A 26,439-nucleotide genomic window follows, 5' to 3' on the forward strand; every position below is an offset into this window, starting at 1 on the left:
CTGTTGCGTTTTGTTGGTGATATATAAAAATGCTGAGGATTTATGTGGATTTATTTTGTATTCTGCCACTTTGCTAAAATTCTGAATTATTTCTAATAGCTTTTTAGCAGAGTCTTTGGGGTTCTCTAAGTATACCATCATGTCATCTGCAAAGAGCGATACTTTGATTTCCTCATTTCCTACTCTAATTCCTTGAATCTCTTTCTCGGCTCTTATTGCCGAGGCTAGCGTTTCTAGTACTATATTGAATAGTAATGGTGATAGTGGGCAACCTTTTTTCACTCCTGATCTTACTGGGAAAGATTGCAGTGACTTCATGACAAGCCTCTGACTTAATGCTTGACCCAGAAAGAAATCCACAAATTATCACCAAGAGAAGACATCCTTGAAAGTCGCCAGAAAAGGTCTGTGTTTGTTCGGGGGAGGGTCAATCAGACTGGGCTCAGACTGAGGGCAGACAGCCAGAGCAAGACAGGCAGCTCAAACAGCTCAGACCAGAGGGGGAGGGGTGTGATCTCTGCCGTTTCTGCGAAAGGGCTTTTGCCCCAGTGTGGATGCTCCGTCTTGGCAGCAAGCCAGGAGCAGCAGAGAGGGTGTAAACACCGGAGGTGAAGATTAAAACCCCAGAAAGCCAGCAACTCTCGGAGCCCGGCCACCCCCAACCCCCACCTAGACTGACTCGGTGCGTTCTCAGAGCCTCAGAGCGCAGACTAGGTACAGTCATTGCTGTTCTGTTAGTGGCTCTCTGCTGCCGTACCCCCATTAATAACATCCAGCCCTATCCCCCGCAAAACAGACCAATTGTTTCTCTTGTCAGTTTGTTTTCTTTGATTCCTACTCTGACAAAATGAACAAAAAATTCAAAAGGGCTCTAACCATTGACAGCTTCTGTGTGGAGAGGGAGCAGACTTCAAATGCTGAGGAGACTAGGAACAGAATGTCCCCAGATGTATCCCCTGGGAGGGATATAAGCTGCTCCTCAATACAAAAGAACCTCATAGAGGAAATCAAAAAGGCTCTCACAAGAGAGCTGGAAGAGAAATGGGAAAAGGAAAGGGAAGCTTGGCAAGAGAGCCTGGAGAAGTCATCCCATGCATTCAAAGACAGAATGGATAAAGAAATCAAATCATTGAGAAACAAGATTAGTGAGCTGGAAAAGGTAAACAACTCCAAGGAAAACAGGATTAGTGAGCTGGAAAAGGTAAACAACTCCAAGGAAAACAGGATTAGAGAGCTGGAAAAAGAAATCAGCTCTCTAAAAAATAAAATGGATAAAATGGAAAAAAATTCCATAGAAGATAAAAACTCAATTGGACAATTACAAAGAGATATAAAAAAAGTGAGTGAAGAAAATACATCATTGAAAATTAGACTGGAACAAGTAGAAATGAATGACTCAAGGAGAAACCAAGAGGGAGTCAAGCAAAACCAGAGAAATGAAACAATTGAAAAGACTGTCAAGTACCTTACCAGAAAGACAACAGACCTGGAAAACAGATCCAGGAGAGACAATTTGAGAATAATCGGACTCCCTGAAAAATGGGAGGAAAAAAAGAGCTTGGACACCATTTTCGAGGAAATTATCAAAGAGAACTGCCCAGACGTTTTGGAAACAGAGGGTAAAATAGACATTGAGAAAATTCATCGATCACCTACTGAAAGGGACCCTAAAATCAAAACGCCAAGAAATATAGTGGCCAAGTTCAAGAACCATCAGACAAAGGAAAAGATATTGGAAGCTGCTAGAAAAAAGCAATTCAGATATGGAGGTTCCACAATAAGGATAACCCAGGATCTAGCAGTGTCCACATTAAAAGAACGCAGGGCCTGAAACATGATATTCCGAAAAGCTAAGGAACTTGGTATGCAGCCAAGAATAACTTACCCAGCAAGAATGAGCATCGTTTTCCAGGGAAGAAAATGGACATTTAACGAAATAAATGAATTCCATCTATTTTTGATGAAAAAACCAGACCTACATAAAAGGTTTGATCTTCAAATACAGAACTCAAGAGATTTCTAAAAAGGTAAAAAGAAATCTTGAGAACTATACTTCTGTCAAAAAATATGTAAAGAACATATGTACAATTTGTCTTAGAAACTAGAGGGGGAAAGGAGATTATATCATAACGAAGTGTAAAGTGGTGGTACTACATCTCATGAAGAGGCAAAGGTAACCTATTTTATCTGAGAGAAAGAAAGGAGGGAGATGAACATAGTGTGTATCAATAGACATATTCGATTTATGGTGAAACTTCTTCCACTTCATTGAAAAGTAAAAGGGAAGGAGTAAGCTAAGGGGAAGGGAATACAGTAATTTCGAGGAAAAGGGGTAAAATAAGGGGAGGATCTTTAAGGTGGGGGAGGGATCCTAAAAAGGGAGGGCTGTGAAAAGCAAGTGATGTTCACCAGTTTAATACTGGATAGGAGGGTAAAAGGGAAGGAAAGGGGAAAAGCATAAGCAGGGGTCAATAGGATGGCAAGCAATATAGAATTAGTCCTTCTAACCATAAATGTGAATGGGCAAACTGCCTCATAAAGAGGAAGCAGTTAGCAGATTAGATTAAAAGTCAGAATCTTACTATATATTGTTTACAGGAAACACACCTGAAACAGGGAGAGATATTCAAACTAAAAGTGTGTAGAACCGAATTTTTTGTTGCACAGGAAGAATTGGATTCAGAAGGTAAAAATAACAGTTTACATTCATTTCCCAGTGTTCCTTTTATGGATGTAGCTGGTTCTGTCCATCATTAATCAATTGGAATTGGATTAGCTCTTCTCTATGTTGAAGAAATCCACTTCCATCAGCATACATCCTCGTACAGTATCATTGTTGAAGTGTATAATGATCTTCTGGTACTGCTCGTTTCACTCAGCATCAGTTGATGTAAGTCTCTCCAAGCCTCTCTGTATTTTTCCTGTTGGTCATTTCTTATAGAACAATAATATTCCATAACATTCATATACCATAGTTTACCCAACCATTCTCCAATTGATGGACATCCATTCATCTTCCAGCTTCTAGCCACTATGAAAAGAGCTGCCACAAACATTTTGGCACATACAGGACCCTTTCCCTTCTCTAGTAGTTCCTTGGGGTATAAGCCCAGTAGTAGTATGGCTGGGTCAAAGGGTATGCACATTTTGATAACTTTTTGGGCATAATTCCAGATTGCTCTCCAGAATGGTTGGATTCTTTCACAACTCCACCAACAATGCATCAGTGTCCCAGTTTTCCCACAGCCCCTCCAACATTCATCGTTATTTGTTCCTGTCATCTTAGCCAATCTGACAGGTGTGTAATGATACCTCAGAGTTGTCTTAATTTGCATTTCTCTGATCAATAGTGATTTGGAACACTCTTTCATATGAGTGGAAATAGTTTTAATTTCATCATCTGAAAATTGTCTGTTCATATCCTTTGACCATTTATCAACTGGAGAATGGCTTGATTTCTTATAAATTAAAGTCAATTCTCTGTATATTTTGGAGATGAGGCCTTTATCAGAACCTTTAACTGTAAAAATTTTTTCCCAATTTGTTACTTCCCTTCTAATCTTGTTTGCATTAGTTTTGTTTGTGCAGAAACTTTTTAATTTGGTGTAATCAAAATGTTCTATTTTGTGATCAATAACGGTCTCTAGTTCTCCCTTGGACACAAACTCCTTCCTCCTCCACAAGTCTGAGAGGTAAACCATCCCATGTTCCTCCAATTTATTTATGATTTTGTTCTTTATGCCTAAATCTTGGACCCATTTTGATCTAATCTTAGTATGTGGTGTTAAATGTGGGTCCATGCCTAGTTTCTGCCATACTAATTTCCAGTTTTCCCAGCAGTTTTTGTCAAATAATGAATTCTTATCCCAAAATTTGGGATCTTTAGGTTTGTCAAAGATTAGATTGCTATTTTTATTCACTATCTTGCCCTGTGAACCTAACCTATGCCACTGATCAACTAGTCTATTTCTTAGCCAATACCAAATGGTTTTGGTGACTGTTGCTTTATAATATAGCTTTAAATCAGGTACACTTAGACCACCTTCCTCTGACTTTTTTTTCATTAGTTCCCTTGCAATTCTTGACCTTTTATTCTTCCATATGAATTTTGTTGTTATTTTTTCTAGGTCATTAAAATAGTTTCTTGGGAGTCTGATTGGTATAGCACTAAATAAATAGATTAGTTTGGGGAGTATTGTCATCTTTATTATATTCGCTCGGCCTATCCAAGAATACTGAATGTCTTTCCAGTTATTTAAATCTGACTTTATTTTTGTGGCAAGTGTTTTGTAATTTTGCTCATATAATTGCTGACTCTCCTTTGGTAGATATATTCCCAAATATTTTATACTATCGACTGTTATTTTGAATGGAATTTCTCTTTGTATCTCTTGCTGTTGGATTGTGTTGGTAATGTATAAAAATCCTGAGGATTTATGTGGAATTATTTTGTATCCTGCGACTTTGCTAAAATTCTGAATTATTTCTAATAGCTTTTTAGCAGAGTCTTTGGGGTTCTCTAAGTATACCATCATGTCATCTGCGAAAAGTGACAATTTGATTTCTTCATTTCCTACTCTAATTCCTTGGATCTCTTTCTCGGCTCTTATTGCCAAGGCTACAGTTTCTAGTACTATATTGAATAGTAATGGTGATAGTGGGCATCCTTGTTTCACTCCTGATCTTACAGGGAAAGGTTCTAGTTTATCACCATTACATATGATGTTTACTGAAGGTTTTAAATATATGCTCCTTATTATTTTAAGGAATAGTCCATTTATTCCTATACTCTCAAGCGTTTTTAGTAGGAATGGATGTTGGATTTTATCAAATGCCTTTTCTGCATCTATTGAGATGATCATATGGTTTTTATTAATTTGACTATTAATATGGTCAATTATAGGAATAGTTTTCCTAATATTAAACCAGCCCTGCATTCCTGGTATAAATCCCACTTGGTCATAGTGTATTATCCTGGGGATGATTTTCTGAAGTCTATTTGCTAATATCTTATTTAAGATTTTAGCATCAATATTCATTAAGGAAATTGGTCTATAGTTTTCTTTCTCAGTTTTCGTTCTACCTGGTTTAGGTATCAGTACCATGTCTGTGTCATAGAAGGAATTTGGTAGGACTCCTTCAATCCCTATTTTTTCAAATAGTTTACATAGCATTGGAGTTAGTTGTTCTTTAAATGTTTGGTAGAATTCACCTGTAAATCCATCTGGTCCTGGGGACTTTTTCTTAGGAAGTTGGTTAATAGCTTGGTCTATTTCTTTTTCTGAGATGGGACTATTTAGACTACTTACTTCTTCCTCTGTTAATCTGGGCAAGCTATATTTTTGAAGGTATTCTTCCATTTCATTTAAGTTATCGAATTTATCGGCATAAAGTTGAGCAAAGTAGCTCCTAACTATTGTTCTAATTTCCTCTTCATTAGTGGTGAGTTCACCCTTTTCATTTTCAAGACTATCAATTTGCTTTTTCTCTTTCCTTTTTTTAATCAGGTTTACTAAGGGTTTGTCTATTTTGTTGGTTTTTTCATAAAACCAACTCTTAGTTTTATTAATTAATTCAATAGTTTTTTTACTTTCAATTTTATTAATCTCACCTTTTATTTTTTGAATTTCAAGTTTTGTGTTTGTCTGGGGGTTTTTAATTTGTTCCTTTTCTAGCAATTTTAGTTGTAAACCCAATTCGTTGGCCCTCTCTTTCTCTATTTTATGCAGGTAGGCCTGTAGAGATATAAAACTTCCCCTAATTACTGCTTTGGCTGTATCCCACACATTTTGGTATGATGTCTCATTATTGTCATTTTATTGGGCGAAGTTATTAATTATGTCTATGATTTGCTGTTTTACCCAATCATTCTTTAGTATAAGATTATTTAGTTTCCAATTATTTTTTTGCTCTATTTTCCCCTGGCTTTTTATTAAATGTTATTTTGATTGCATTATGGTCTGAAAAGGATGCATTTACTATTTCTGCCTTACTGCATTTGATTTTGAGGTTTTTATGCCCTAGTATATGATCAAGTTTTGTATAGGTTCCATGAACTGCTGAGAAGAAAGTATATTCCTTTCTGTCTCCATTTAGCTTTCGCCAAAGATCTATCATATCAAACTTTTCTAGTATTCTATTTACCTCTTTGACTTCTTTCTTATTTATTTTTTGGTTTGATTTATCTAATTCTGAGAGTGCAAGGTTGAGATCTCCCGCTATTATAGTTTTGCTATCTATTTCCTCTTGCAGCTCTCTTAATTTCTCTTTTAAGAATTTAGATGCTGCACCACTTGGTGCATACATGTTTAATATTGATACTGCTTCACTATTGATGCTTCCCTTTAGCAGGATATAATGCCCTTCCTTATCTCTTTTAATTAGATCAATTTTTGTTTTTGCTTGATCTGAGATGAGGATGGCTACTCCTGCTTTTTTGGTTTTGCCTGAAGCATAATAGATTCTGCTCCACCCTTTTACTTTTAGTTTGAATGTCTCATCCACTTTCAGGTGTGTTTCCTGTAAACAACATATAGTAGGATTCTGATTTTTAATCCAGTCTGCTAACTGCTTCCTCTTTATGAGGCAGTTTGCCCCATTCACATTTATGGTTAGAAGGACTAATTCTATATTGCTTGCCATCCTATTAACCCCTGCTTATGCTTTTGCCCTTTCCTTCCCTTTTACCCTCCTATCCAGTATTAAACTGGTGAACACCACTTGCTTTTCACAGCCCTCCCTTTTTAGGATCCCTCCCCCACCTTAAAGATCCTCCCCTTATTTTACCCCTTTTCCTCGAAATTACTGTATTCCCTACCCCTTAGCTTACTCCTTCCCTTTCACTTTTCAATGAAGTGGAAGAAGTTTCACCATAAATTGAATATGTCTATTGATACACGCTATGTTCATCTCCCTCCTTTCTTTCTCTCAGATATAATAGGTTTCCTTTGCCTCTTCATGAGATGTAGTACCACCACTTTATATTTTTTTATGATATAATCTCCTTTCCACCTCTAGTTTCTAAGACAAATTGTACATATGTTCTTTACATATTTTTTTGACAGAAGTATAGTTCTCAAGATTTCTTTTTATCTTTTTAGAGATCTCTTGAGTTCTGTATTTGAAGATCAAACCTTTTATGTAGGTCTGGTTTTTTCATCAAAAATAGATGGAATTCATTTATTTCGTTAAATGTCCATTTTCTTCCCTGGAAAACGATGCTCATTCTTGCTGGGTAAGTTATTCTTGGCTGCATACCAAGTTCCTTAGCTTTTCGGAATATCATGTTTCAGGCCCTGCGTTCTTTTAATGTGGACACTGCTAGATCCTGGGTTATCCTTATTGTGGAACCTCCATATCTGAATTGCTTTTTTCTAGCAGCTTCCAATATCTTTTCCTTTGTCTGATGGTTCTTGAACTTGGCCACTATATTTCTTGGCGTTTTGATTTTAGGGTCCCTTTCAGTAGGTGATCGATGAATTTTCTCAATGTCTATTTTACCCTCTGTTTCCAAAACGTCTGGGCAGTTCTCTTTGATAATTTCCTCGAAAATGGTGTCCAAGCTCTTTTTTTCCTCCCATTTTTCAGGGAGTCCGATTATTCTCAAATTGTCTCTCCTGGATCTGTTTTCCAGGTCTGTTGTCTTTCTGGTAAGGTACTTGACAGTCTTTTCAATTGTTTCATTTCTCTGGTTTTGCTTGACTCCCTCTTGGTTTCTCCTTGAGTCATTCATTTCTACTTGTTCCAGTCTAATTTTCAATGATGTATTTTCTTCACTCACTTTTTTTATATCTCTTTGTAATTGTCCAATTGAGTTTTTATCTTCTATGGAATTTTTTTCCATTTTATCCATTTTATTTTTTAGAGAGCTGATTTCTTTTTCCAGCTCTCTAATCCTGTTTTCCTTGGAGTTGTTTACCTTTTCCAGCTCACTAATCCTGTTTTCCTTGGAGTTGTTTACCTTTTCCAGCTCACTAATCTTGTTTCTCAATGATTTGATTTCTTTATCCATTCTGTCTTTGAATGCATGGGATGACTTCTCCAGGCTCTCTTGCCAAGCTTCCCTTTCCTTTTCCCATTTCTCTTCCAGCTCTCTTGTGAGAGCCTTTTTGATTTCCTCTATGAGTTTCTTTTGTATTGAGGAGCAGCTTATATCCCTCCCAGGGGATACATCTGGGGACATTCTGTTCCTAGTCTCCTCAGCATTTGAAGTCTGCTCCCTCTCCACACAGAAGCTGTCAATGGTTAGAGCCCTTTTGAATTTTTTGTTCATTTTGTCAGAGTAGGAATCAAAGAAAACAAACTGACAAGAGAAACAATTGGTCTGTTTTGCGAGGGATGGGGCTGGATGGTATTAATGGGCTTCCTCTACAGACTGGGGGTAGGGCAGCAGAGAGCCAGTAACAGAACAGCAATGACTGTACCTAGTCTGCGCTCTGAGGCTCTGAGAACGCACCGAGTCAGTCCAGGTGGGGGTTGGGGGTGGTTGGGCTCTGAGAGACGCTGGCTTTCTGGGGTTTTAATCTTCACCTCCGGTGTTTACACCCTCTCTGCTGCTCCTGGCTTGCTGCCAAGACGGAGCATCCACACTGGGGCAAAAGCCCTTTCGCAGAAACGGCAGAGATCACACCCCTCCCCCTCTGGTCTGAGCTGTGTGAGCTGCCTGTCTTGCTTTGGCTGCCTGCCCTCAGTCTGCACCCAGTCTGATTGACCCTCCCCCAAGCAAACACAGACCTTTTCTGGCGACTTTCAAGGATGTCTTCTCTTGGTGATAATTTGTGGGTTTCTTTCTGGGTCAAGCATTAAGTCAGAGGCTTGTCATGAAGTATGTTCTGAGAGAAAACGAGGAGCTCAAGCAGCTGTCTTCCTCCACGCCGCCATCTTTGATCATATGGTTTTTATTAATTTGATTATTAATATGGTCAATTATATTAATAGGTTTCCTAATATTAAACCAGCCCTGCATTCCTGGTATAAATCCTACTTGATCATAGTGTATTATCCTGGGGATGATTTTCTGAAGTCTTTTTGCTAATATTTTATTTAAGATTTTAGCATCAATATTCATTAAGGAGATTGGTCTATAATTTTCTTTCTCAGTTTTCGATCGACCCGGTTTAGGTATCAGTACCATGTCTGAGTCATAAAAGGAGTTTGGTAGGACTCCTTCATCCCCTATTTTTTCAAATAGTTTATATAGCATTGGGGCTAATTGTTCTTTAAATGTTTGGTAGAATTCACATGTGAATCCATCTGGTCCTGGAGATTTTTTCCTGGGGAGTTGATTAATAGCTTGTTCTATTTCTTTTTCTGAAATGGGACTATTTAAGCAATTTATCTCCTCCTCTGTTAATCTAGGGAGCCTATATTTTTGGAGGAAGTCATCCATTTCACTTAAGTTATCAAATTTATTGGCATAAAGTTGGGCAAAGTAACTCCTTATTATTTCTCTAATTTCCTCTTCATTGGTGGAAAGATCCCCCTTTTCATTTGTAAGACTAACAATTTGATTTTCCTCTTTCTTTTTTCTGATCAAATTTACCAAAGGTTTATCTATTTTATTGGCTTTTTCATAAAACCAACTCTTGGTTTTATTTATTAATTCAATAGTTTATTTACTTTCAATATTATTGATTTCTCCTTTTAATTTTTGTATTTCAGGTTTAATTTTTGGTTGGGGGTTTTTAATTTGGTCTTTTTCTAGGTTTTTAAGTTGCAAGCTCAATTCGTTAATCTTCTCTTTCTCTATTTTCTTCAAATAAGCCTCTAAAGATATAAAATTTCCCCTTATTACTGCTTTAGCTGCATCCCACAGATTTTGGTATGATGTCTCATCATTGTCATTATGTTGGGTGAAATTATTAATTGTTTGTATAGTTTGCTGTTTCACCCAGTCATTCTTTAAGATGAGATTGTTCATTTTCCAATTACTTTTTGGTCTACTTACCCCTAACTTTTTACTGAATGTAGCTTTTATTGCATTGTGATTTGAGAAGAAGGCATTTATTATTTCTGCCTTCCTACATTTAATTTTGTGATCTTTATGTCCTAATATATGGTCTATTTTTGTATAGGATCCATGAACTGCTGAGAAGAAAGTATATTCCTTTCTATTGCCATTCAGTTTTCTCCAAAGGTCTATCATACCTAGTTTTTCTAATGTTCTATTGATTTTTTAAATTTCTTTCTTATTTGTTTTGTGGTTTGATTTGTCTAAATCTGAGAGTGCAAGGTTGTGATCTCCCACTATTATAGTTTTACTGTCTATTTCTTCTTGCAATTCTCTTAATTTTTCCTTTAGAAAGTTAGATGCTATACCACTTGGTGCATATATGTTTAGTATTGATATGGCTTCATTATTTATGCTACCTTTCAGCAGGATATAGTTTCCTTCCTTATCTCTTTTAACGAGATCAACTTCTGCTTTTGCTTGATCTGAGATAAGGATGGCAACCCCTGCTTTTTTGGCTTTACCTGAAACATAATAGATTCTGCTCCAACCTTTTACCTTTACTCTGTATGTATCTCCCTGCTTTAAGTGTGTTTCCTGTAGACAACATATTGTAGGGTTCTGATTTTTGATCCAATCTGCTATCCGTCTCCGTTTGATGGGAGCGTTCATCCCATTCACATTTACAGTTAAAATTACTAATTCTGTATTTCCTGCCATCATATTATACCCAGATGATGCTTTTTCCTTTGACCCCCCTGATCCCCTTCCCCTATTTTAATTTATAGACCCCCCTTGTGATGCGCAGCCCTCCCTTTTTTTTTAGTATCCCTCCCCCCTCCCTCTGAGTCCCTTCACTTATTCTCCTTTTCCTTTTCCCTTTTCCTCTCCCCCCTTTTAATGAGGTGAGAGAGAATTCTCTGAAAAATAAATATGCCATTTATTTATTCTTTGAGCCTCTTCTGATGAGAGTAAGATTCACACAATGATTCTCCCCCTCACTAAATTCCCTCAGATATGGTGTATTTTCTATGCCTCTTCCTGGGATGTAGTTTCCCTCTTTTTATCATTCCTTCCCCTTTTTCTGAAACGACCTCCTTCCCTTTACTACACCCCCCCTTTTTTTCTTTTATATCAGTAAAATCAAATTATCCATGAGTACTTTTTATATATCCACAACAGAGATACAGTTCTCAAGGGTTCTGTGTACCTTTTTCTGTTTCTCTTCAGTCTTGTGGATGTAGATCAAATTTTTTGTTTAAATCTGGTTTTTTTCTTAGAAACATATAGAATTCCTCTATTTCATTGAATGACCATCTTCTTCCATGGAAAAAGATGCTAAACTTAGCTGGGTAGTTCATTCTTGGTTGCAGTCCTTGATCTTTTGCCTTTCAGAATATCAGGTTCCAGGCCCTTCTATCTTTTAATGTGGAGGCAGCCAGATCTTGGGTGACCCTTATTGTGGCACCTTGGTATTTAAATTTTTTTTTTCTAGCTGCTTACAAGATTTTCTCCTTTATGTGGTAATTCTGCAGCTTAGCCACAATATTCTGTGGTGTTCTTTTTTTAGGGTCTATTTCAGAAGGAGTTCGATGAATTCTTTCCACATCTACTTTCCCTTCTGTTTCTATTATCTCTGGACAGTTCTCTTTGATAATTTCCTGTAAAATAGAATGTAGGCTCTTTTTTTGGTCGTAGTTTTCGGGAAGTCCAATGATCCGTAGATTATCTCTCTTAGATCTATTTTCCAGGTCTATAGATTTTCCCAGTAAGTATTTGACGTTATTCTCCAGCTTTTCATTTTTTTTTTTTGTTTGTTTTGTTTGACTGATTCTTGGGTTCTCTGTGAATCATTCATTTCTATTTGTTCCATCCTGACTTTTAAGGAGTTATTTTCTTCTTTCACAGTTTTTAGTTCTTTTTGTAAATGCCCAATTTCTTTTTTAAATGAATTATTTTGCTCTATTGAATTTTTTTCCATTTCCCTAATTTTTTTTGAGAATCATTTTCTTTTTCCAATTCAGAAATTCTATTTTCTTGAGACTTTTTTATCTTTTCCAATTCAGAAATCCTACTTTCCTGTGATTTTTTAACCTTTTCTAATTCACAAATTTTACTTCCCTGCATCTCCTGTGAATTCTTTATTTTTTCCAACTCCAATTTCAGAACGTTGTTATGCTCTATCATAGCTTCCCTTTCCTTTCCCCATTTTTCTTCAAACTCTCTTAGCTTAGAGTTATGTGATGGGGGGCAGGTATCGTTCCCCTTTAGGTTGTTATCTGCTGACTCTCTGCTGATAACTTCCTCGGGGTTGGATACCCGCTCTTTCTCTGTGTAGAATGAGTCAATGGTTCTTTTTGGCTTCTTACTCATACTTAAAAAATCTTTTGGGGTCTGTCCCTGGGGTGGGAAATTATTTATTTATTTCTTTACCAGCTTCCTCCCAGACCGGATGGATGCAGTGGCTCCTGCGCCTGAGCTAAGAGAGAGCTCTAGGAGAGAGTTCCCCACTCCCTCCCTGGAAGAGCCTCACAGGTGATCAGCACTGCTGTGCTTTGAGGGCGCTGTGTTCTAGCGGCTTCCCTGAGATTTGAGACTGAACAGTAAAGACAACACAAAGCCCGGCCTATGCGTCCCGATGGGGCGTGGATGTCAGCAGCAGGTGACGTGAAAAGCCCCTGCGCTCAAACTGGAAGTGTCTGCCAGAAACCTCGGTCCCTAGTTCAAAGGTTCTGCTTCTCTGGGATTCCGGAGCTGAGTTCCACTCCCTCCAGCTGAGCCAGGCACTGTCTTGCCTTGGGCCGTATCCGCCCACTTCTCAATCTCTTAACTACTCACAGGTGGAAGCTAGGAAAGCCTATGTCAGCCACACCCACAGTGCCGACATATGCTGAGTCACCTCAGCATCTGGGAAGATCCAATCTGGTTTTAAATTTTAAGTTGGCTTGATTTCTCTTCTGAACTGCTGTTTTATAAGCAGAGAAGAGCTAACAGCCTGTGCCAGATACTTCTATCTCAGTGGCTTCTCTGATCCCAGAGCCCTCCCCAGCGCAATCGGCGCAGTGTGCTAGCACCCAGCCGTCTGTACTGGCCTCTCTTCTTCCTCCCCTGGGAACTGACCTTTTCTGTTGAAACTCTAGATTCTCTTCAGCTGTTAAGTCGTGCTTCCAGTCCTTGTGGATTCTATCAGTCCAGTGCTATTTCTGAGGCTGATTTATCTAATTGGTTGTGAGGGAGTAAGGACGTTCACAGAGTCCTGTGTATCTTTTCCGCCATCTTGGCTCCGCCCCCTAAAAACAGTTCTTACAGGAATTCTCTATACATCATATTTTTGGAATTCCTTACAACCCTACTAGACAGACTATTGAAGAAAGGACTAATCAGACCCTGAAGAGATTCATCAAAAAACAAAAAGAACAAGATAGAGGTAGGGTCACTCAGAAAGATCTAGATAAAGCAGTGTACATAATAAATGACTTAAAATTTGATTCAAATGATTTAAGTCTAGCTATGAAATATTCTCTGGTGAACATAGACCATGAATCACTCAAAGACAATATTCCATCTTCATTAATAAGGCCCCCTAAGAACAAGACCATAGTAATGGAAAAGGGTCCTGAAGGATGGGAGGGACCCTATAGGGTTCTAATTTGGGGGCCAGGATATGCTTGTATCGCCACAGGAAGAAACCTTCAGCAATGGAGTCCCACCAGACATCTCAAAATTGTCCATAAAGCAGAAGAGAAAAAAAGGAAAAGGCAACTGTCCAACAGGAGGAGAAGACATGCCCCCAAGACCACCTGCAAGATGCTTTACACACACACACACACACACACACACACACACACATATATATATATGGGTTTGTGTTACACACAATCAGGACTGACAACAGAGGCCAAAAGGTGGAGCTATGGACCCACCATGGCCTAGATTGTCTCATGGGGTAATGGGGTATTATATGATACACATGCTGGGCATGTCATAGTGACACCCTCATCTGCATGAGAGAGTTGCAGCACTGTGTCTACATAATGGATCATCAGGTTGGCCCCTTAGAAAGCACAAGCCTCCATGGGACACATTCTTGTCATTCAAGAATTGGGCCGGCAGTTTGGCACATGGAAAAACATTTTGGGCCCTGGAATTGAACACCAGTTCTATATTAAAACCTGTCTTGGAGGGAAATATGTATTCATGTGGGGAGACTGTAACTGTTACCAAAGAAAAGTGAGAAATGGTGTCATTCTAAGACTGATCATAAGTTCAGTTCCATAATAGAAAAGAAGGAAACAGACATTAGTCCCATTAGAAAAAAAGAAATATATCAGTTGTGTCATACTAGGTATCACTATGTTAGTTTCATTTATAGTTTCATCAGTCTCTCTTGCAATGTCCATATCTAATATACAAAACAGCATAGTACAAGCTGGATATATAGAGGAACTAGGTAGGAATGTCTCAGTGGGTTTTGCCCAACAAGCTAAGATAGATGAATAATTATACTAGATGATAAAAGATTTAAGGGAAGTATCATTGGAAATAGGAGCAGAAGTGGAGTTATTGAAACTCTAGGCTCAGTTACAATGTGATTACAGATATACAAAAGTTATAATTGCTGTATAATCATACTAGTCAAGATTATGATTGGAACAATACAAGAAGCATTTGAATGGTTTATTTTTCAATAACACAATTGAAGGTGACATAGAAAGTTTATATAAATTAGCATCTGATATAGAGAAAGCGTCTCATGAAAATTCGAATCCAGATAAAACTGCTGGAAAAAAAAATCAAACATTGATTTTATAATACCTCTTTCATGGTGGTTAAAATTGGAATCATGGGTTGCCCTGTGTATTATGTTGATACTGCTTTGTTGTTACCTGTAATATTAGGATGCTTTTACAGATCTTTCTCCATCATCCTTTCAGAGGTTGCAGCTCATGAAAGAACTTTTTATCTAAAAGATAAAAAGGGGGAATTGCAAGGGTATGGATTCTGCCAAGGAGTACCGAGGCCACCTCAACCTTTGATGCACAATAAGTTTTCTGTCACGTTGCAGAAATGCCCTTGTTGAGCAAAAATGATTGTTTTGATCATGGGAACCTGAGGGCCACAGCCAGTGGCTACATAAGCAGGGATGCTTGGACAGGCCCTCTCCTTTGTGATCAAGGTGCTGAATTGCTGGGTTCACTTGCCTCCCATTGGCAGATACCATGCATACACAAAGCCTACAAGCTACTTCTCTGAATAGTGATTGGGGATTGCCTACTGTTCACATGCTGATCACACTTGCAAAAATGTATATCAACAAGGCTGTACAGCATAATAAACTGGAGCTCTTTTTATACTCCATGAGTCTCCCGCCTCATTCATCTCGCCTCTGAAATCAAAGGGCTCATATAATTTGAGCTCTTAAAAGATGGCCACAATAGTATATAAATGTCATTTCTGGTGACATGAATCATATGGGAGAAACCTGCCATGTAAATCACCCTTTTTCCTTTGTTCTGCGTGATAATGGCTACCATGCTTTTTGTGAGAAGCAGCTTTTGTGGCACATCTACTTCTCTGCAGATGTACATGTAGGTCTTATAGAAAGGTTTTTTGTATACCAGAACTCAAATATAGTAAATAATAATAATAGTGATGATGATTATGACTTATAATTGCATAAGTTTAAAAATAACTTCTTTTCAACAACCAGCTGAAGCTGATATTGCAAGTATCCTCCCCATTTCAGATGAGGATAAGGAAATGACTTGCCTACAATCACACAGCTAGTAAGTATCAGAACCAATATCAAAGAGGGTTCTGAAATATTATGATTTTTCTCACAAGTTCAAGCCAGAACTACATATCTGATCCTCAGCAACTGGATTCAGTTAGGTAACAAAGATGTTTCTAGCAGGGAGCAATACAGGTACAGAAAATTATTTTTGACATGGATTTTTTTATGCTATTTGTTCTTAGTTTTCAATTTCTGATTTGTTTTTCACAAAATAAATGAATTGCATTCAAAATATTTTCCTCCATTGAAATTCTGTTATATGTGAAAAATAGGATAGGTAGACTGAGTTGTCATTTTTAAGAGGATGATGGATGACTGGAAATTATATTTGGAGAGATAATGACACTACTTGTAAAAACATCTACTGTTATTACAAGAAAGACAGGGAACTGATCTGCATTGGCAGAATAGCAGTAGGAACCTCCCAAAATACCCAGGGCACCAAACATTTTCCTGTACTGAAATTGCCTAAAATTTGCATAAATCCTTTAAAAAAAAAAAAAGAGGTTCTTGATAATGTTAATTGATTAGACCATTATAGTATATAGTATATGTATAGAAAGGTATCTTTGAAAAGCAACAGAAAGAGACCCAGGTGAAATTTCTAGTGTACTATTATTGCTTTCTCCATATATCTATGATTCTGCTGCCTTGTATAATTTATCTCTAGAAAATCTTGTGTCCCAGGCCAGGCTGCTGAGCTGTTCAAAGTCTTGGTTACAGAAAACACAACAGGATTTAATAGTAATGAGACTTATGTCAAGAACTTCTTTTGAATCCTTTTCTTTTCTCAGGCTAGTATCAGGGGTAGCAGGAAGCTTATAGTTACAAATGACTGTAGATTATTTTAAAGTATATCCATTGACCAGCAAATATGCTGAGAATATACAGTCCCCTTCCAATAATCATCCTGATTTTTTCATAGAGGTGCAGAGATGTCCTTGAGGTCACAAAGGCAGAAATCAAGTACTTTCAAGTACTCCAAAGTTATAAAGTCTTCAAGTATAGTGCTGAGGAAAATTGTGGATCTATTGTCTGAAGTAAAGAGCAGAGAGTCATATCACAGGAGTAATGAATATTTTCAAACAACCCATGGACATATCTATTGTAGTATAAAGAGATAGTGAATTGCATTTGATAGAAATACTGATGAAATTATGCACCTTTAAAATAATGATTGATGCATTTATTTTCACAGATATTAAGTCCTTTTCCAACAGAGATGAACACTTCATTCATGGTCACACACACATGCACACACACTATCCAAAATAAATTATGGAAAGAAGATATATCCACCTAAAGATAACATTTGTTGAGCCTATCTATGAACTTTAAAAAATGAACTTACCTCCTCTCTTTTAAGCTTCTTCAAGTCCTTAATTGTAAAGCTGTAAGTCTATAAGCTTTTAGTAAATACTTACTATGTGTCAAGGCATTGTGCTTAGGACTGGGTTTACTAAGGATGGCAAAATAGATTTCTGTCTGTCAAGGCGCTCAAACAATCTAATGGGGGAGACAATACATGAACAATTATATACATACAAGAAATAAAGAAAATAAATAAGAGATCAAAGGAAAGCAGCAGGAAGTTATCAATGTAATTGACACATCAATCCCTTCTATTCTTAAGACTTTGATAAACCCAAATTTGAAAAATGATTTTTCTTTGGATTTGATCATTTTTACACTCCCCAAAATGTTCCTCAATTTCTCTTTTCTCAGGTGGTAACTTCCTTCTGGATTCTACTACGTTGGCCATTTTCAACATACAGTATGTGTTCTCTCTCCTCATCTTTTCAAAGCCACCTACATAGATAGAGGTGTCTTTTCCTTAAGAAAGCCCAGGAAACTTACTTTGTTTTTCTTTTTGCCAACAATTTCCACAATGATTCAGCTGCTTGGGGCTTATACCACATTTATTCCCTTGTGGAAATGTGTGCCTCCTTTGCATGTAAAGTTGAGAAATCTCTTGGCATTCATCTCCATTTTTCGTTTCCTTCTCATAGAATTGTAGAAAATAATAATAGAACCATTGATTTAGAACAGAAAAGGACCTTTTAAGCCACTGAATCTGATCAATTCATTTTATAGAAAAAAACCTAATATATAAAGAGGTTTAAACCCAGGTCTTCCTGACACAAAATTCACTGTCTAATCATACCTCTCATTTGGTCTCAAAGGCACTTTGATTTTTGCTATCCCAAGTTATGTAATTCAACTGAAGAATAGGAACTTTGCATTCATTTTTACTCAGAGTGTTTCAGATGGCTAACTTCCCTAAAGGAAGATGGCAAGAAGCTTGGTTACATACATACATATCCTAGATTTGCATTCTATTTGTCTTTTTAAAAAAGAATAGAGTAATATTCTGTTTGGCAGCCTATTGCTATTTATTTATTAGACTTAACCTTCTTTGAGTTGGAAGGTCATCAACGTAATATTCCTTTGCAAGTTAACTTTCTAATACAACCTAAAAATAATCCCTTGCCTATTTGCCCATGAAAGTCTATTTGTATGATGGTCAACTAGAAAATATAGTAAATACTATTGATTCTATCTCCAGAGAGTCCTCCTTAGAAGGGAACCCTGATCAAACCTTTGTATAGATTAGTAAGTATAAAGTCTGGCCATCAGCCCTCATTTAGCTTAAGAACAGGCAGAAGGAGGGGAAAGGATGAGTTAGATATCATCCTTTTTTAATGGGGTTTGTTATACTGAAGTATAGTATATAATATAAACTTTAATGACAATATTTTTATTAGCTAAGTGGCACAGTAGATAGAGCACTGGGCCCAAAGTCCAAAAGTCTTGATTTCAAATCTTAATTCAGAAACTGATTAGCTGTGTAAGCTAAGGGAGTCACTTTACCTTCATTTGCTTCTCTTGCTTTATCTGCAAAAAGGAAATAATAAAATCACTTACCTTCCAGGGTTGTTGTGAGAATCAAATGAGATAATTTGTAAAAAAAAAAAAAAAAAAAAAAGTACATAGCACAATTCCTGGCATGTAGTAGGCATTATATAAATGTTAGCTATTGTTATTATTAGAGGCAGCTGGCTTTACTCAATGTATAGAGTGCTGAGCCTGGAGTCAGAAAGCTCTGAGTTCAAATCCAGATTCAGATACTTATGAAATGTGTGAACCTGAGCAAATCCCTTAATGTGCGTTTGCCTAATTCTGCTGAAGAAGGGAAGCCAATCACTCCAGTGTCTTTGCCAATATAGCTTCAAGGATAGTATTACTATTCTATGGCCCACAGAATTATGTGGGACAGTAACGACCACAAAAAACAATCAGTGACTTTCAAGGTAAAGAAAAGGCAAAAAGCAATTCATAATGATCTTTTGTTGGAAGGGCAACTCCGAACAGAAAAGGTGTTGTTAGTAAAGGAGTGCAAAGCACAAACTGCAAAACACAAAATTAAATAGACCAGAAGCCTCTATACTCCCCCTGCCCCAAAACATTCTAAAAACAAAAGTCTAATCCAAAAACAAAAGAATATTAGGAAACAACAAACCTGCTTTTTAAAAAAAAATTTCCCTAGAGAATTGCTATAAAAGCAAATATTCTTGGAAAAGAGAATTCTGTTACCTTAATTCCCAAAGCCATAATTGCCTCTAAAATAAGCACTTAAATGCAAATTAAGAGATGGTAGGAAATAGGATAGAGAAATGTTCATCAAGACAATTGAATACTTGCTGTTTTTTTAGCTATAGCTCAACTTATTATTGTAAAAAGTCATATTCCCATGAGAGGTCTTCACTCACTTTATCTTATACAGAATCAAGAGTCAGACATGACTGAACAACAACAACAACAATTATTATTATTATTACTACTACTAATTAATTTCCATTGAAATAATGCTCAGTAAGTGCCTAATGACAATGGGACACAATGGGAAGAGTGGTTGATATATCAGCCCAGAATCAAGGTACAAAAACCTAGCTTTAAATAAATCTTAGGGGAAGTTAGACAATTCACTTCGCCTCCAATGGGGATTGGACTAAATGACCCATCAGGTCCTTTCTAGCTCTAGAGATATAAATTTAAAGATATACGCAAGGGCCTTTATCAGGGCACTGACAATGTCATGTTATTCAATATCAGCCAGTTGATAAACATTCAATAAACACTTACTGTGTCCTAGACACTGTGCCAAGTGTTTTGGATACAAGGAAAGGCAAAAGACAGCTACTGTTTTTAAAAAAGTTCATCATCTAAAGCAAGGTACCAATAAACACAACAAAATAAGAGAGATGCAATATTCATGCAAGGTCTGCAAAATCCTCTTTATGATATGAGAATGAATTGTTGAATCTGGAGAGCACCATAAAATACAACAGAACACAGCACAATAAAATATAACATAATACAACGCAATGCACTACAATACACCAAACATTTATTCTGGGGGAGGTACAAGATTTAAATAAGACATGGTTCTGCCCTCACAATTCCAACTGGATTAAGTATATACACAATATCTCAAAATCAGTAAATTTTAAAAGCACAAAGCAAAGCATTTTGTGAGATGTGAGAGGTCTCAGGGATCAGGGTAACTTCTGGAAAAAGAGGTATTGGAGCTGGGCTTTAAAGATTGACTAATTGAATGAGAGGACTTTTCAGATGCAAAGAATAGGCTAAGTGTAGAGATTGGAAGAATCCTGAAGACTTTGGTTTTAGAAAATCATTATTTTAACAGATTTCACTTGAAAAACCTAGCACACCAAGACAATCATTTTACTTACTGGTGAAGGTAACAAATTTAAATTTCTAGCTTGGAGTTTCCTGCAATTCACTTCCCTTTTCTTTCCAAAAACCTTCACATAGAATGGAGATCCCAGAAGCCTTTATGGAAAGGAATAGGGGAGCAATGTGGGAAACAGAAAAAGGGAGATCACAACAATGAAGCCAAAAATAGAATCCTAAAAATAAAATCTCTATCCATCTAATTCTCTTTCAGCTAAAGATCACAGCCTTTATGCTCATGTGTGATCAAGTGAAAGGAGAAATGGTTAAGATGCAAGGCAGTTACTCTAACTTACTCAGTCAACGTGTAATCATTCCTTCTTTACCACAAGAAACAATGGTGTTTTGTCTTAAGTCTCAAGACTGAATCTTAAATGAGGATATTTATCAAATCCTTGATTTGGCAAGAACCATGGAAATAATTTGCCCATTTGCAGCAATGAAAGAGGAGAAGACAAAATTTGTATAGTAAATAAGGGAGAAAGGACAAACCCACTTCTTCAAAGGTTACTGACAGTGTCAGAGTAAGTCGTATTTATGGATAAAGACCTTTGCATCTAAAATTCCAAAGATTTTAACATGACTGCTTCTTTCTTAAAGAAATTCTCTTTTTTTCTCCAACATTGTACAGAATTCCTTTGCTAAACTAAATCTCTCATGTTTATCCTGCCTCACCCTCATCTTCCATATCATGTCACTGATTTTCACTTGCTAGACAGATACTGTTGGCATTGCTTCAGTCCCAGAAGTAGAAAAAACTTAGAGAACTAGGCCAGAGGTATCAAACTCAAGAATCATGAGCTAAAACACTCTCAAGTGAAACTTGAACCAGATTTCAATGTAATTGGGAAGAATTCACCAAATTAATTTTTTAAAAATAATACTTATGGATTAAAAAAAAAAGCATAGATAATTTTAATTTGTGACGTTCTAAGGCAATATGCAGCTATTGGGGATTTGTTTCTATTTGGGTTTCACATCACTGATATAGACAATGTGCTGTTAGTACCAAACTTGGAATCAAGAAATCTGTATATTAGAGTCTGTTGTATCATTTATTACCTATTTGGCTATACATAAATCATTTAAGCTCTCTTGGTCTCAGTTTCCTCATCTGTAAAATGGGAACAATAATGATAATGCATATTTGCTTCACAGAGGTATTCTGAGAAAAGCATTTTCTAAAACTTAAATTGCTATGTAAATGAGTTATTATCTAGTTCAACCTGCTTGTTTAAAAAAAGGGGGGGGGCAAGGTGAGAAATTAAGAGGAAGTTTCCAAAAAAAGAATTTAATTTCATTTGCTCAGAGAGAAAAATCCAAATCTCCATACTCATAGTTCAATTTGTTTTCTTTTATACCATACTGGTCAACTTTCTCTAGATCTAAAATAGCTCCCTGTCTCTGGCTGAACTTTCTGCCCCTTTCTGACAGCTATAGTGGTAGATCTAAGGCTGGAAGGATTGCTCATTTTACAGATATACAGTAAACTGAGATGAAAGAATTATTCTCTGTTTATGCCATAAGTATTGGGTTGGCATTGAGAATAAAGAAGTTGGCCTAGACATTCCCCTTAGGGAAGAGAATTGTGCCCAAGATGTCAAGCTTTAGATGTTGGGAAACCTAACAAAGTGTTCAGGTGCATATGTTAACAGGGGGTTGTCCGTAATTCTTCTCCTTACCTGCTTCCTGAGATAGGATCAACTTATCTCTTATGTTCACTTTTCAGAAAATCATAAAGCGTCTCATAAAAAGATATGTCCTGAAGGCCCAGGTGGACAGAGAAAATGATGAAGTCAATGAAGGCAAGCAATGTTTCAATGTATTTCCCAGAGTTATCAGATGCCCCAAATATGTGGAAGCTATCCTACATTTATTTCAATGCTTATCACTAAGGAAGTTCTGGAAAGTAGAATCAGAAATGAGAATACTTTCATGAAATGTGTGAAATCCTTACTTCCAGGTTCTGGCTTTTCATGAGTCAATCTGTCTGCTCTAAATAGCCCACATCTTTAACCTGCCCCCTTTGGTCCTACATTTCAAACATCAACTCTAACACTCCTCCATCCCATTTAAGTATATTTTTCCTGCCTGTTTTTTTTTTTTAAACAGAATATATTCCTTTATATTACTATTAGTGAAGAAAATGAGGTCCAGAGAGATCAAAAAATGTATCCAAGATAAGACTCTTAGGCAAGTTCTGACTCCAAATCTCATGCTCTTGCTTCTGACCCATACTACCTATCTTTTACTCCAAGATAATAAAAATTCTAGTAATATAAGAACAAAAATTCACATACTTTAAAGGCACTGGGTTTCCATTTAGAGGATCTCTCTTCATTATTCTAGACATTCATTAAAGCTATAATCAAAAAAAAAAGTAATAATATAATGAATTACCCTCTGGGAAATAACTTTTCTTTAAATCAATTGTCCGCTAATTAGGTTAAGGCTAAGAAGAACCATCATTTCACCTATTATTTCCATTTTTCTTCCCCAGAGCAATCTGAATATTTCCCATTGGAATTCCTTAAGCAGGTTGCTTTTTCAATTCTTTTTTAGCAAGATGTATTTTGTCAACTGGACTATAATGACAAACAAAGCTTTTTGCTCTCTCAGAGCAAAACAAAGTAATGTATAATGAAAGTAATGTATAATGCCAAGCATATTAAAAACTGGAATAAATGTGATTATTGGTCAAGAGTCATAGTGGCTTTTGACCAATATTCTAAGTCTTCATGATTCTGATCCTGGAGAAAATACATTTTTCTGTTTCAATTGCTTACCTAAAAAATTTGGTGAGAAAAGAGGAAAACATTCAAAATAGACAAATATATTGCCCCTTTGTTGGGGTTGGAGGAGGTCAGCCCATCAATCTCAAGTGGGACCTCCTTACCTGTCTAGACAGTAGACATGATTGTCTGAAACAAAAAGACTAGATCCCTAAATTAGAAGGTTCTGAATTTCTTAGAATGAAATATACCCCAAAATGCCAAAAAAGGGGAAAAAAGAACAGTATATACTATGACTACAAATATAATAAAGGAAAAATGGAAACACAATTCAAAAGTAAATGAACAACCAGGAAGGAGATATAAAGAAGTCTAAAAAAAAGCTGTTATGAAAAAATAGTACAGAAAAATTGATGCAAGTATAAACATTGTAAATTTTCTATTGCTTTCTTTTTAAGAATTAAATTCATGATGAATTATCAATTATTTGGTTCATCTTTGAACTAATTATTTTAAAATGATAAAAAATCATCTTATTTAATCTCAATAGTCTTTGTTTAACTATTTTAGTTGCAATTTAACCCAGGAATATTAAAACTAAAACTAAATCCTTCAGTTCCCATTTGGTTTTTTATTCATCCAAAATAGGATGAGAAGGTCAAATCCAGGTCCCACCATGTGATTGGCATGATTCTTCAGCCTCATTTTTCATTGAAGTGGAAAATAAATTTCACCAAATCACAAGCTCTATGAACAGCCACTTTAGTCACTTCTCCCATAACTAGATCAAGGCCAAGTCTGATCACAATTGCTACATTATGTGATATTTTATTCTTTGAAATTGATTTAAATTTGAAGTTACTAAGCAACTTGCATTTGTGAATATATTTAATATTAAACATCTACATCTAATTTCTTAAAAGGAATGTAAAAAAGGTAACTTCTTTCTATCTGACCATGTTCACCAATTTTTTTGTCTTTTCAGGAGAACTAAAGGAAATAAAGCAAGATATCTCCAGCCTCCGATATGAGCTTCTTGAAGAAAAATCACAAACAACGGGAGAGTTGGCTGGCTTGATTCAGCAGCTCAGTGACAAGTTTGGCAAAAACTTAAACAAAGATCATCTGAAGATGAATAAAGGCAAGGATGACTAGCCAGATCCACAGAAGTGATATCAACCAGCATTCAGTGGGAATGACAAAAACAAAGATTTGAGCCTAATCCTGGTGTTAGCCATCAAGCTGATACAACTCCCAAGGACCTGTTTCTTGGTGACAATTGTGTCCAAACAGGTTTGCCATGTCTACAACCAGCTGAGCCACCTGGACTTAGGAGTTGTGGTGATTCGAGATACCCAAAGCAGTTTTTTTTTTCTTTTTTGTAAAAGAGTGACATAAGAGGAGAAACAGTCAACAAATATCCGAGGCCTCTACTCTCATATAGCTGAACTATGATGTGTTACCTACTGGCATATCCATAGCATTGTATCTTCTCCCCTGGAGCAGGGGGGAAAGATGGTTGTTTCAGCTGCATACATACTCCTTCCTTGTTGGATACCATGCATTAACACTGCTTAATTACAGGGTAGATGTAATATATAAATATCATCCTTAAATATTCACAGAAACAAAACTACCAAGCAAAACCAGGAGGTGACCTGTGATCTATTCTTAAGTGCCAGATGAGAACACAGATAGCCTAATAGCTACATAGTTATATTTGTTTTAAAATTTTTTGAAAAATTCTAAATCAAAAATTGTTCTGTCAGTAGGCCTATTTGGAGGGAATGGGGGATCTAAATAATGTATTTTTACTTTTATTAAAATTATCTTGTATTTACTATTTTTACCTAAAAAGAAAAAATAAAAATAAAATTACCTCATAATAACTTGCTGGCCTAAGTAGAATTGGTATTTGTTGACCTCAATAACAGGGGCTACGTGTGACTTAAGAAAACATAATAGCAAACACTGGTTACTTTCATTTTTGCCTATTAGAATGCCATGAAAGGTTTTCTCAGCTGTATAATTTATTGTGAAATATTGTTATTCCATTCATTGCCTTATTATAGTAGTATAATGAGGATAAAAAAAAAAATGTTTAGTCTAGGGATATGTTTAAATAGTAGATATATGACAAAGGTTTACAGGCAATAACCCTATGTTACTCCCTAGATTAACCTCAGGACCCAGATTCAGGCTATTCTGTCTTACCTCGTTTTATTCCTGCCCACTGACATCTCCCTTGCAATTAGAGTTTAACCCCTTAGTTTAAATACTTAGATCTCATACTGTAGTAAATAAAATAATTCAATTAAGGGAAAAGCATGTGTAAACAGGAACCACCCTGTCCCCTACTACCTGAAAGCCAGGATTTTACCTTTCATCCCTCCTTAGATTCTTCAATATCTTTAAGGAACTTTGAGGTGTATAATGTCTCTTCCAGTCTGTTTCCAATTGATTAATATTCCCCTAGTTTTAGGGGTCTCCAAACTCCAGTTCTACTTAACCACTTATCAGTCAGATTAACTTTTCCAAAGAATATTTATTTCAAAGATAGAAAAAGAACAAAAATCTTCCCCCCCCCCCAAGAAATAAGGGACATAATTCCCCTCAGTCAATGGAAGGGGATTAGATATTGTTTAATTAATTTCCTATATAATATTAATTCCATCAAGTTTCAAATCCAAATATCCTGATTCAAATCCCAGTATCCTAGCTTTCTAAAGTGTCCCAGGCTCTTGGTGAGTGGTGGGGTGGGGGAGTGTAGTAGAACAACAATATCTGATCCAGAATTCTGCCTCCGAGGTAACCATGGCCTAAGCTCCCAAGTCTGAGGACTCTGTTGCCTGCAACAAGAACTGAGCCTCAGCATAGCAAGTGAATCACTAGCCCCAGAACACTAGGTACAACAGGTGAGCCCAACACTGTAAGACAACAAGCCAATGACCAGACCCCTGGTCCCCAGTGCAAGAAGCTTGGAACACTGATTTCTGTACACCAGGAGCAGAACTTAACTTTAAAATCCACAAAATAAACTAGAAAATGTGCAAAAATAAAACATAAAGGCCTGACCATAGCAAGACTATTAAGGTGACAGAGCAAAATCAAAACACAAACTCACAAGAGGAAAACAATGTCAAAAATGCCTGCATGTGAAGACTCAAAGAAAAATATGAATTGATCTCCTGTCAAAAGGTCTTTTTGGT

At 36.6% G+C, this 26,439-nt stretch overlaps 1 protein-coding gene across 1 annotated transcript in view; it reads left to right on the plus strand.

Annotated features, from left to right (window-relative positions):
- TRPC7 (transient receptor potential cation channel subfamily C member 7) overlaps positions 1–24,693 on the plus strand; it is a 288,781-nt gene extending 264,088 nt beyond the window's left edge. The window contains exons 11-12 of the mRNA XM_074284798.1: positions 22,228–22,303; positions 24,216–24,693. Of these exons, the coding sequence (XP_074140899.1) occupies positions 22,228–22,303; positions 24,216–24,385 (246 nt within the window). The 3' untranslated portion in view covers positions 24,386–24,693. The remainder of the gene's footprint in view (positions 1–22,227; positions 22,304–24,215) is intronic.
- The last annotated feature ends 1,746 nt before the right edge of the window (positions 24,694–26,439 follow it).

This window comes from Sminthopsis crassicaudata, chromosome 2, assembly GCF_048593235.1.
Source record: "Sminthopsis crassicaudata isolate SCR6 chromosome 2, ASM4859323v1, whole genome shotgun sequence".
Taxonomy (NCBI): Eukaryota; Metazoa; Chordata; class Mammalia; order Dasyuromorphia; family Dasyuridae; genus Sminthopsis; species Sminthopsis crassicaudata.